At 33.1% G+C, this 13,535-nt stretch overlaps 1 protein-coding gene across 2 annotated transcripts; it reads left to right on the top strand.

Annotated features, from left to right (window-relative positions):
* Positions 1-4,134: 4,134 nt before the first annotated feature.
* LOC112751076 (uncharacterized) lies at positions 4,135-8,053 on the top strand. 2 transcript variants are annotated; one of them, XM_025800095.3, is made up of 3 exons: positions 4,135-5,350; positions 6,194-6,294; positions 7,545-8,053. In XM_025800095.3, the coding sequence occupies exons 1-2, from the start codon at positions 4,376-4,378 to the stop codon at positions 6,245-6,247; spliced, it is 1,029 nt and encodes a 342-aa protein (XP_025655880.1). In that variant the 5' UTR covers positions 4,135-4,375; the 3' UTR covers positions 6,248-6,294; positions 7,545-8,053. The 2 variants fall into 2 exon arrangements, with proteins under 2 accessions (XP_025655880.1, XP_025655900.1); XM_025800115.3 differs by having other exon boundaries at positions 4,158-5,350; positions 7,494-8,053.
* The last annotated feature ends 5,482 nt before the right edge of the window (positions 8,054-13,535 follow it).

The raw sequence follows: 13,535 nt of genomic DNA, 5'->3' as shown, positions 1-13,535 counted from the left end.
CATCGCTGCCACTGCGCAGTAATCAGAACAATGAAGGAACTAGATCTTAGTGGAGGAGAGACAAAGCAAATGTTGCTACTAATGAGTTACCTAATCCTAACTAGTCTGAGGAACTAGGTACATGTAACACTAAAAAATCTGTTAGACCTAGACCTTGACTTGGGAGCATTTTTAAAAAAGATAAAATTGGTCTCAAACCTAGGGCTATATGTAAGTGGTGTGAAGCATCTTATGCGGCTCATTCACATAAAAATGATACTAACAATCTTAAAAATCACTTGTTGAGTTATTGTAGAAAATTTTTAAAAGATTCACTTGATCCCACACAAAAAGTACTTGTTATGTAGCAATTTAAAAAGAAGGAAATGGGTTGGGTAATTATTTTATTATTTGTATTATTTGATCCTGATTTATGTAGACAAGTCTTTGCTAAAATGATAATCATAGATAAGTTGCCTTTTAAATTTGTCGAAGGGAAGGAGTTTCATTATTTTATAAGTGTTTTGCAGCCAAAACTCCATATTTTAGGTAGGATTTCAATTGCTAGGGATTATTAAAACTTATTCATGAATGAAAAACATAAGTTGAAGAGTGTCTTTATAAACTTAAATTAAAATGTGTGTTTGACTATTGATGGTTGGATTTCTGTACAAAATTTAAACTATCTTTGTCTCATTACACATTTTATTGATTAAGATTGAAAGTTGTAAAAGAGAATTCTTAACTTTTGTATCATTAAGAATTATAAAGTTGAAACAATTGGTAGAAAGATAGAAAAATATCTTTTAAATTAGGGAATAAGTAGAGCCTTTAGCTCACACTTGATAATACTAGTTCAAATGATGTTGTCATTTGTTACTTAAAAGATAGAATGAATGATTAAAATTTACATCCTTTAAAAGGTGAACATTTGCATATTAGGTGTTGTGTTCATATCTTAAATTTGTTGGTCAATGATAATTTGAAAGATATGCATTTTTCAATTAGCAAAATTAGAAATGTTGTTAGATATGTCTGTATTTTTTCTAATTGCATGGATAGGTTTAAAAGTTATATTAAAGAAGCTAGGATTTAAGACTGCTCTTGTGTGCAATTAGATGTTCTCATTAGGTGAAATTTCACTTACATAATGTTTGATAGTGTTTTAAAATTTCAAAATGCCTTTAAGAGATTAAGTGAGAGGAATGCTGCGTTTGTAATGATGCAAGGGGCATTCCAAAGAATGAAAATTGGGATAATGCAAGATGCTTTATGGGATTTTTAAAATTTTTTTTCCAATGTAACCAAAAAAGTCTCGGATTCTATATTTGTGACATATTTTTTATATTTTCATCACTTTTGTTCAATTCTTAGTTCTTTGAATACTTAGGTTGATAGTAATGACATATTACTAAAAGGTATTGCTACAAAAATAAAGGCTAAGCATGATAAATATTGGGGTAATTTGAGTAACATGAATATGATAATTTTTGTTGCTGTGGTACTTGACCCTAGATACAAGATTAAGCTCGTTGAGTAGAATTTCAAAGGTTATTTGAGAAGGAGGATGCTGATTTTTTATGTGGCAAAGTGAAAGAAGTATTCAATGACTTATTTAATAGCTATAGGATTGCTCTCAATAGTGATCAAGCACATCAATCTGCACAACACAGTCAAGATGTGGATATAAATGATAGTGCGTTTGATGATGTTCGCTTTACAACAATATTTGAAAAAATGATATACAAGCGAGAGTCTCAACACAAATGAAGTGAATTTGTATCTCATGGAATCCCTGGAAAAACTAGTTGATCCAAGTAGTTTTGACATTTTAACTGAGAAAAGTGAGCTCTAACAATTACAAATATCCTGTTCTTAGTCAAATTGCAAGGGATATTCTAGTTATGCATATGTCAACGGTTGCTTTTAAATTCGCCTTTAGCACTAGAAGTAGAGTGCTTGATCAATATAGGAGTTCTCTTACTTCAAAAATTATTGAAACTTTGATTTGTACACAAAATTGGTTTCGAGCCAATTCATTGTCAATAGACCTTGAGGAGTCTTTTGAAGAATTTGAAAAATTTGAGAAATGTATGTTTTATTTTATTTATATATATTGATTACCTTTATTACTTGATAATATGTTTAAGTAACTAATATTTATTTGATTATATTTTATTATAGAATTTGAGCTAATTTTTCAACTAATAGATGAAGAAGAGTCTAGTGATGAATTTGATTAGTGATGAGTGCTTTACTTCTCAGTTTGGAGTTTTTTATATTATGTTTTTATTAAAATTTGTATATTATTTCATTTTGTGTTGTTGAGATTTGTTTTTATGTTAAAGAATTATTATTTTATCAAGATTTGTTGACTTTGTTGGATAATGAACATGTTACTTTATAATGTTTATGAGATTTATATTTTATTATTATATTAGATTGTTAGACATGTTACTTTTTAATGTTTATGGGATTATTAGTACTTTAGTAATGTATATTTATACTATGTCACGCAGCATTAATTTTGTAAATTAAGTTATTATTTTTTATTTAAAAAATTACAAATTTAAATCAATAAAAATCACTTGTGATCGAAGCGGATCAGATCGAATTTTTAAAAAAATTAATCCAATCTAAACCGCACCGCACATAAAATAAGTATTCGGATCGGATGACTTTTTTTTCTTAAAATTGAACTAAATTGCACCGCAAACACTTCCAGTAAGAACAGTTATGTTTGGAAGAGAGAATAAGACCGTGAGATAGAAACTGAAAAATAGATTAAATTAAGTCTTTATATTGTGTTTGATGTAAAGTGTACATGACTGATGATTAAGTTATGTGTTGAAAAAAGAAGGGTGAAATTAGATTTAGAATTTAAAAAGTTGAACTATGATAATTTTAAAAATAAATGTTATTAAAATTTCATTTCTGTTTTTAAAAATTTTAATCTCTTGTGTTTTCACTTTTTAAAAGTATTGAAAGAATTAAAATTTTAATTTTAGTTACTAACTATTAAACACAATACTGAATCACAACATCAATTCTTGCTTATAAATATTACTTAATATTAAATGTGTAAGTATATAGTGTATATGAGTGTTATAATTGTAATATATAATGACTAGAATTGGATTATCCAAACCATCCTCGGACCCAAAAAAAGAAAAATTATAAATAAGTAATTAGGATAAATTATTAAAATTATACTCAAAAATTTATTCTGATGACAAAAATAATTCTTCAAGATATAAATGACAAATAAATGTGAAATTATTTAAAAATACTACAAAAATAACTAATGAGTATATTATTTTTATAAATAATAAAAAAATTTATATTTAAAAAATAATTTATCCATTTAATCAAAAAATTTTGGCAATATTTGAATAACTATTATAAAGTGTATATAAACATTCAATTAAAATTTGATTTTTATTTTTTATTTTTTAAAAAATTAGTCATTCACAAATAATTTTTAAAAAAAAAATCACTTTACATAAAATTAAGAAATTTTAAAATAAAAAAATATTTTATTTTTTTAAAACATCTTGATAATATACTCTTAATAATTATATTCCATCATTCAAAAAGATAGAATAAGATAATAAAAATGAGCAGTCGGCTATTTTGTAATTTTTGGGGTGGCAAATAGACCTAAATTCGCCGAGTCGACCTGCGTAACCCACAAAAAAATGAGCCAAATTGAAAAATTGAGACCGCCACACTTCGAAAGCCTGCCTAACCTGCACCGTTTAAACTATGGAGTTTGGTAGGGCGGGACGGGCCTCTCTAACGGACCCAACACTTTATTTTGCTAAAGACATTTTCTAAAAAAGTTCTAATTTAATATTTTAAATTATATTTTACGTTTAATTGATTATGTTCTAAACATGTAGATATTTAATTATATGTTTTGGACAATATTAATTTTATTATTTTATTTCAAAAAATTTGATTTATGATTAATTTATTACATATTTATAATTTTAAAGACTTTAATATTTATAAATTTAAAAATTATAATTTTATATATTTTTAAAAATTATAAATTTATTAAAATAATAATAAAATTATATATATTATTTAATATTTAATAACAATAAAAAAAGATTTGATGAATTTAGTCCGTTAATTTACTGACCTGCCCTTAAGTAGGATGAGGTAAGATTTTAGGACTCCCTCATTAAGTAGGGCAGAACGGACCAGGGTGGCCTTTTGGCGGGGCGGGGCTCCCCGTGTGCCACCCTTAGACTACTTATTATTGCCAACCCGAAGAAAACAAGTTTAAACGCAAAAAAGACTCGCAGTTGCAGACTTCACTCTCACTATCAACCAATCTCTCTCTCTTTCTCTCTCTCTCCCCACCGTATTCCGCCGCCACCCACCACAAATGGACGACCGGCCGCCGCTACAAAAGATCGCAATCTCCGGCCCAACACTCGCATCTCTAATCCAGCGCTTCTCCACTTCCCCTTCCTCCCTCGATGGCCTCCTCTTCGGCCACGTCACCCTTCTCACTCCTCTCAACCTCTCCGACGATCCCTCCACCGCCTCCTCTGCCACCACTACCTCCGATGAATCCACCTCATCCACCACCCTCGTCGCCACCGTCACCGGTTTCATCTCCTCCCCTTCCCCAACCTCCACCATCTACGACTCCACCGGCACCGTCACACAAACCTCCCTCCGCAACATCCTAAATAACCACCACCACCATAACAACCACCACCTGATAGGTTGGTTCTCCGCCCGCCGGAAAACCCCACTCCGTCCCTCCATGCGCGAATTCTCCGTCACACAATCCCTCTCTTCTCTCTCCGCATTCTCCTCCCAAATTCAGAACTCACCAAACCCTAATTCCACATCTTCTTCAACTGCTTCTTCTTCCTCCTCCTCCTTCTCCCCTTGCATCTTCATCCTCTTGTCTTCTCCTTTCTCCAACGACCACATCCACACTCACGAGTACCGCGCGTACCAGCTACGCGCTTCCTCCTCATTCGAACCGAAACTGATCGATATCGTCAACATTGGGCCTGCGTTTCGAGGGCATTACGGTTCCTTTAGTCCAAACGCGGCATTCCCGGTGTTGGAATGCGATTTGGGAATATCAAGCATGAATGAAGATCGTGATGGTAATGCTGACAAGGAAGATGAGAGATTGAGTGTGATGAAGGAGAAGGCGAAGGATCAGAGGGAGCTCGATGGTTGCGCCGAGGGTTTCGAGGTTGGGAGGTTGAGCAGGATGATGGGATCGGAGGCGAGGAGTTACACTTCGAATTTGGAGGATTTGTATGAGAAGATGCTTGCAAAGGTTGAGAATCTGACGAGGTTGGTGGAGCAGAGTAATGCCAAGGTTCTTGAGCAGGTAAAAATGTGTTTCTTTTTTTGGATTATCATTTTTGCTTTTTGACTGAGTAATCATATAACATCTTAAAAGTGAAGTATAAAGTAGATACTTATAATCTCTTGGAATCTAGAAAACAATAAATACGTCACTCGTTTGTTAGAACATAGAAGGATGTTTAGAGGATCTATCATGGAGATAAATCATTTCTCTTAAATGTAGATATTTTATTATTTTTAGTGTCCTGAAATCTTAGTAGTTTGATGTTTAGGACAATAAATCATTTCTCTTTATGATGGAATGCGATGTAATGCTTTAATTAGTGTAGCTGTTCCTAGCTAGTGGTGAGCTTGATAAGAATGTGGCGATTTAAATTGCACGAGTTGCATGTGATATTGTGATGTTTCTTCTCTTGGTCGTTGTTGTTTTATAATAGGAAGCAACACTGCTGTTTGATCCATAGAACCCTAAACCTTAGGTGTTGTTGATTGATTAAACTCTAAAGGGAAACTTTCCATAAAATGCGGTTTGAAGTATTGGTTTATCCCACCTTAGTTGTTGACATTCAGGATGTTGTCAAATTGGAGTCATAATGTTGCCGCGTTGAATGTTAAATAGCATATAGTAACAGCTTTGTCTTGTCGTTGAGCCGCTTAGGTATCCTTCAGAGTTGAAAAACATTGGTGCCTCCATAGCCAAAAGTGGTATGAGTTGAATGGTATAGAGCGAGATTTTGTACCTTTCTGCAAGAGTGTCTGCTACCTCTCTTTTAGACTAAGGATTTTTGGTTATAAAATTTCTGTTAATAAATTTGATAGAAACTAGTAACTTATGTTCATTTTTTCTTTTATCAACTTTGAACAGGAACATTATAATAGAAAGTTGAGGCAAAAAATTAGAGCTGCTGCCTCAGAGTAACTATCATTATCAATGATGGCAATGCTTTCGTTTTAATTTCAGTTCAGGTAATTTTTTTTATGTCTTGTATTTGTCTGTTCATCCCCTCCCCCCCCCTCCCCCCCCTCCCCCCCGCGGGGCTCTTCTCTAAATAAAAAATTCATGCTATCAATAAAAATAAAGCAGATTTGGTAATAGATCTCGTCATATCAATTATTTGTTTATAAGCTCGTCTTTGCATTATTAAAACTGCATATTGATCAAAGTGAATTGTAATATTACTAAAGCTCATTGGGTTCTTGACTTCTTGCTCAAGTTGAGCTAGCTAACTGTATAGCCTTTCAGGGACTCAATTTTGTTATGGCCCTTGTGAGTTTGGAGATGGAAATACAGAAATACTTTTACTCATCATCATCATCATCATGGTGTTAGCTGATGATGTTTGGTGCAGATCTGTAGTCATAATATCCTAGATTCTTAATCAAGCACACTCATTCTATATCAAGAGTCAAGACATTTATTACTTAATTTTGGTCACTGCTGTAAAATTTATAATTATATCATTTCACATATAAATTATGTCCTTAACATGTATAAAATTTTTAGTAGCTTCCTACCTACAACGATACTATTCTTTCAGCTTCTTGTTATTGTGTCTGAAAGAGATCTTATTCATGTTTTCTTAGTAGATGCACTAGTGCATATTCTTGTATATTTGATAGATGTTCTTTTCTGGTTTTAGGGTGGTCCACATTGCAGAGCAGAAAGCCTATGTGTATTGTGCTATATAGTCCTACCCGAAATATGCATATTTCATATTGTATTTGAGTTTAGCCTTACAGAAGCATTTTCCTGAGGACATGCACTTTTATCTCATCGTCCTCTCCCCTTTCTGTTTTCTTGTTTTGTTTCCCGGTTTTTGCTGTCAATTGAGTTACACAAGTTATTTGAGTTACAGACCAATTGTGTAGCTTGGGAAGGATTCTTTTTGAGAATTTGATATAAAAATTAACAGTAAACTATTAATGCAATCAACCTCTGAATGTCAACTATGTTAGTGTTGAATACGACCTTGAGTTTAATGAAGCATTTAAGCAGTATATAATAGTGGCTTATTTCCTGCAAATATATCTGATTATCTTCTCTTATTCTGGCATATTGGTTGGATTACTTATGTCAAGTAGCTTCTTGAAACTCACTAATGTCATGCTTATATTAACTACATGTTCCACTTGTTTTCATGCATTATATGACTGGGGCGCACTAGCATGGCAATCATCCATGTTAACAAGCTTATTTTTTGTGTGGCACAAAGCAGAGGAGGGTTAAGCAAATCGACGATTTCAGCCTTGTACACCTGACCTGGATAAGCAACAGTTTCTTCTTGTATCACTGGAAACATGAGACCGGCTGTTTGGACCTTTTGGCAGGCCTATTATATAATCTGTCCTGCTATTGTAGATTTTGTATTTTTTACTTCATGGTGACTCTTAAAGCTGAAGAAGGCGGTAAATCGTGCAGGGTGGTTGAATGGTTTTGGTCTTCCTCAATTCAAAAAGTTTTGAAGCTTTTCTCTCCCAAGCTTTTGCGGCACATATTTGCTTCCTGCAATGACATGCCAACTGTATTTTGTATTGTTTGCTTTTGGTTCCTTTTACCCCCTTCATAGAATATTAAAATTTCAGCTTTAATAGTTAGTTTTACTTTGTTGCTTGCACAAAGATCACTGTAAAAGAAAGAAATGAAATCAACAAGCACTCCGTTAATTTTGGTATGTTTACAAAATTATCATTCTATGGTGAACTTCTGGAGTTTTCTGTTCTGTAATTATGCCCCCCTTCTATATGCTAAGCATTCATTATAAGCAAAATGTACTACATTATGTACTAAGGTAATATAATGGTTCAAATTTTATGTCCTTGAGGTACAAGCTATACACTATATACACTGTTGAATTATCTTAGTGCATCACACACTAAATTCAATGTATCATAGCATTCTCTTTGATTATAAATAAGGTACTCTAGTCTTGGATCACGTACTAAAAATGCTGGGATTCCTCCTCTATTATAGTGGTATAACATCCTAGGGTTGGTTCCAAAACATTGTCTTTGATGAGTAGGAAAAAGACGCGTGTTTTACTAATATTTAAATTTATTTACTATCTTCTACAATACCAGTTTCTTTAAATTTTTAGTAAGCCAATTCAATTGTTTTTTCGGTCAATATTTGATAATAATTAAAACAATAATGATATGGTTTATTAAAATTAACTATTAAATCAGTTATTTATATTGAATAGATATTAAAATATAAAATATATGTTAAATTAAATTAAATAATACATATATATACGCATAAATATATAACAACAAAATTTTATCCCACTAAAAAGAATTTACAACATGGACCAATTATTTGTATATATATATATATATATAGCATAATTTAATAATTGATTTTTTTTATATGTATAACATAATTCAAATTATTTAGAATTGGCCAATGGAAAATACGAATATTATTAGCATTAGTAGAACAAGGGCATTTTTTGAGTTTTTTAAATTTGTAAATTGTTATGAAATTTCTTTCAGAAAGTCTTTTTTCTCTTATAAATTTTTAAGTTCATTAGTAAAACAAAAATAAAGCCTATAAGTTTCTTTTTATACCAAAAGAGATGATAACATACACAAATGGAAAATAATAGAAGGTTTGCTGGAATAATGGTAAGTAGTAACTAGTAACAATATAAAACAGCTATGAATCGGATATTGTTACAATGATAGCTACTTCTTTTTATGGGTAAAAAACCATATTAAACTAAATGGAAGAACAATTTACACGATTCTATCAAAGCAAAAAAACGTGACATGAATCACCCAAAAGTTTATTTTAATGTAATTTGAATTAAACTAATTCGAACTAGCTAAAACAACAGTAATTCGAATCATCTAAATTCGAATTAGTCTCTATCAAAGTAATTCGAATGGATACAATTCGAATTATGCATGGATTAATTTAAGGTGTAATTTGAATCATATTGATTCGAACTACATGCAAACGTGAACCACACTAGTTCGAATTAAGCTGATTCGGACTAATACACCGTTTTAACAACCATAGTAATTCGAAACAGGTTGATTCGAATTACCCACAAATTTTACTGTACATGGTAATTCGAACGAAGCTCATTCGAATTACAAAGCTTTACCCTATAAATAGATTTTGAATTGAGCTCATTCGAACTAAAACACCAAACTCCTACCCCACCAAATCCCAGAGAAAATTCTTTTCGTACGACTCCAATAAAGTGTTCAACATCACATTCAGTTGATGGGGGATAACGCGGACCGACTATATCGTTTGGATGGAATCGCCCACATAGCTGGTGCATCAACCAAGAGATTAGTGCGCAGTTGTCCTTTTAAAATAGGATTTAACGTGTTATTTTTATATTTTTGCCTTTTGTTTTTGTTTTAATAGTTGTCATTATTTACCGTGGTTAAGTTAGATAGAGTTGTTATATTAGTGGTTTTGTTAGTGTTTTTTTACTGGTGGCTAAAAATTGATAGAAAAGTGTGAGTAGTAAGGATAACGACGGGTGAACTTACGTAGAGTATGTGTTTTTTTGTTAATATCCAAGATAAATTCTTTATGTTAAAATTATACTATTATTAAGAAAATATAAGACAGTATTATCTTATTAGGCCCAGTTTGATGTGTATATGATATTATTTTCCATCTTAACATGTAACATGCTTTGGTAGAGTAGAAGTTGTATTTTTTGTATTAAGATATACATTAGTGAATGATGTTGTGTAAATATGTTTCAAGTTGAGAGACAATATGATACATTCTTTATGCAGTCCCACCGATGTATCTCAAGCATGCGACGGTATGCGCCTGGACGAGAGGTACGTTCCGTACTTATAGGTAGCCAGCTTATATCATCTAGTGAGGCTGAACGAGAGATGGTTTAGGCTGGATGAGCCCTGGTTAGTGCATTCATGGAGCGCTGGTGTCCGAAAACGCACACGTTTCATACCATTCGAGGAGTGTACGATTACATTGCAGGACGTGGCGTACCAGTTAGGGCTGCCGATCGATGGGCATTATGTTAGTGGTTGTCTGATAGATTTTCAGACGTACATCGAGGGTGGTTGCCTAGCTTGGGTGTGGTTCGAGGAGCTGTTGGGGGTGTTGCCTCCTGCGAACTGCATCCAGAAGTTCGTAGTGAACTGCAGCTGGTTTCAAGATACATTCGGCGAGCTTCCTGAGGGGGCCGACGAGCCCACTATTAGGACGTATGCTCGAGCCTATATCATGTTGTTGTTGGGGACTCAGCTATTTGGTGATAAGTCCGGTACTCGCATTCACATCAGGTGGCTTCCATACGTATGCTATGCACGACTTCATGCTTAACACAGCCTCCTCTTTATCCTGAAACTGCTGACCAACCTGAAACTTTGATAAACCTCCAGTACCCTACGTATCTCTGGCACCAAATCCAGTAGGTTCCCCAGGAACCCCTTCCTGTCTCATGGCATCCAAGTCCAAAGATGAAAAGTGCGGGGGGTACTGCTGAGCTCCTGAGCTGGAACCACCGCCAGCTCCACCTGAATTACTCGTTACTATGTCATTACCACTATCATCAGCAATGAAGTCCGGCTCCACATCATCAGCGTCATCATCATCCGGCAATGCATCGTCTATACCAGTCGGTGCCCCACACCGTAATGAAATTGGCGCCCTATCAATGATACCAACTTCTCCCCCACCACTGTGGTTGAGATCAACGGTGAACAACGGGGAAGCCACATGCTCATCCTGAGGTGCAATCAAAGACACAGACGAAGATACACCAATAGGTCTCGAACTAGAATACGCTACCGTAACTGGAGTTCGGGTATTCCGGTTCGAACCACCTGAGCTAGAGACCACATCAACCAACTTTGCCAACAGCTCAAGTGTTCTGACCTCGGGAAACTGCCGACGACAATGGAACAGGACCTCCAAATCCTCGTCACTCCCTATGACAAACAAATCGTACTTCACGTCATCTCGCAGCACTGAGATCGGAATGCGATAGAATAACTTCTCAACCCATTTCACACCTTGCAGCCCAAGTTTCTATATTATAGAATTCAAGAAGTCAGTGAAGCTCGTTGTAGGTTTCAGAAAAATGCTGACGGGATCCTTATCAGTAAACTTAACACCTGAACATGTTTTTTTTTTTAATTGACCCTCTATAATGCACCAATACTAAAAAATTCTTCTCACTAGCCATTGTGTTTCACTCTAATGAGAAAAATTCACGTTCACACCATATTTATAAACGTCTGGGACTTCATAATTCGAAACAACCAATTTTGAATTATATATATATATATATATATATATATATATATATATATATATATATAGTTCGAAGCAATCTCATTCGAACTACTATGTGTGGCTTCCTTGCTTAATTCGAATTAATATGATTCGAACTATCTTAATACAAGATGCATGCATAATTCAAATCGTGTTGATTCGAACTACCTAGGACCAAATGCATGCATAATTCGAATTTATTAAATTCGAATTACATTAAAATATACTTTTGGGGAATTCATGTCACATTTTTGGCCTTAGTAGAATCGTGTAAATTCTTCTTCCATTTGGTTTAATATGATTTTTTACCCTCTTTTTATTATATGTTATTTTCAAACTATTTTCTTAAATAAATATTTCATCTCAATGAGAATAAAATAATTAAAATAAAGAATAATTAAAAAAATTAGCTAATATGTGTCGATATATGATAAGTTTATTATTAATAAAAAAAATTAAATATTTTATTTAATAAATAAAAAATAAATACATTAAAAATTTAAATATTTTATATTTTTAATAAAAAAAATTTAATTTTATAATTTTAACCTATGTCCTAAGAACACAAAATAAATAAACCCTTTAAAAAAAAGAGTGAAACATCAACTTGACCCTAACAATTTCACGAAATCTTTTTCCATCTCTTAACGAAAGCATAATTCCATCGCGACTCCTGACAATTAACTCTGTGAGACCTTCTACCTCCTCCATTAATGTCTCTGTCTAGATTTAAGAATTTTGCCTATGTGGACCATTAAGTCAACAATTTAATGGACAAATTTCTCCCTCTTCTTCTTTTCTTTTATCCTCTCCTCTATGCGAACCAGAACACCACCAGACTAATTCTCCTCTCTTCATCTTCTTAATATCATTTTCGGCTACCATCATCACCAAGATCCACTACCACTCTCTGTTTTCGCTGTACCAACCCGCTGTCACCTTCTTCTTCTTTGCTGCACCAACTCATTGCCACTTTCTTTTAATTGAGTAATTTTATATGTTTAAATACTTGAATTTAGTTTGGGATATGATCTTATGAGTTATCTCTTTCTGAATTTTGATAATTGAGTATAGATATTTACTTAAAGTATTGATTTTTATATGAAAGAGTGATTCGGTGATTTTGGAGTGCGTCAGTGTTTTAATTTGTTCGATGTAAAGTTCTCTACTTAAAATGTAGACTTGAAATTTAGTGTGAAACCAAATAGAGACAGAGGCAAGTTAATGAGAGAGGGATTGTGAGGATAAGAAGCAGTAAAAGGGAGAGAGGGTAGCCGTGGCGGCGCAGAATTGCCGATGATGAACAGAGAAGTAGGGGGTGAGATATGGCTTCGTGATTTTGGTTCGGTAAAAAAGAAGGTAGAATAGTGTAGCAAAAATAGAGAATGGTGGTGGATGTTGGTAATGATATTGGCCAAAAATGGTGAAGAGGAGAAAGAGAAAATGCAAAAAAAAAATGATGGTAGATATTGGTGATGATTAAGGGCTGAGTTGGGATTATACTCTTTCTATTGACAAAAATTTTGACGAAAGAGCCAGAAATATCTGACAAAAGTAATGAATATCGCGATGAATTATGCTTTTATTAAGAGACGAAACGAATTTTGTAAAATTGTTAGGAATCGGGTTAATATTGTATTATTAAGGATGAAATCCTCTGTGATGAACTAAATTGTGTGTTAAACACTACTATGGCTATGTACAAAACGTCAGTAACATTTTATGTTTTTCAATTAAAATAATATTTTTTAACAAAATGTCAATTACATTTTGTGTTTTAATAATTTAAATAATATTTTTTTATTACAAAACATTAGTGACGTTTTGTTCTTTTTATAATTAAAAATTTTTTTTATTACAAAATGTCAATCATATTTTATACTGCTATTACAATCTTGTAAAATACTAAAATAATCAAATATTTTTGTGTTTC

This window comes from Arachis hypogaea, chromosome 2, assembly GCF_003086295.3.
Source record: "Arachis hypogaea cultivar Tifrunner chromosome 2, arahy.Tifrunner.gnm2.J5K5, whole genome shotgun sequence".
Taxonomy (NCBI): Eukaryota; Viridiplantae; Streptophyta; class Magnoliopsida; order Fabales; family Fabaceae; genus Arachis; species Arachis hypogaea.
This window is presented reverse-complemented; position numbering and strand designations above follow the sequence as displayed.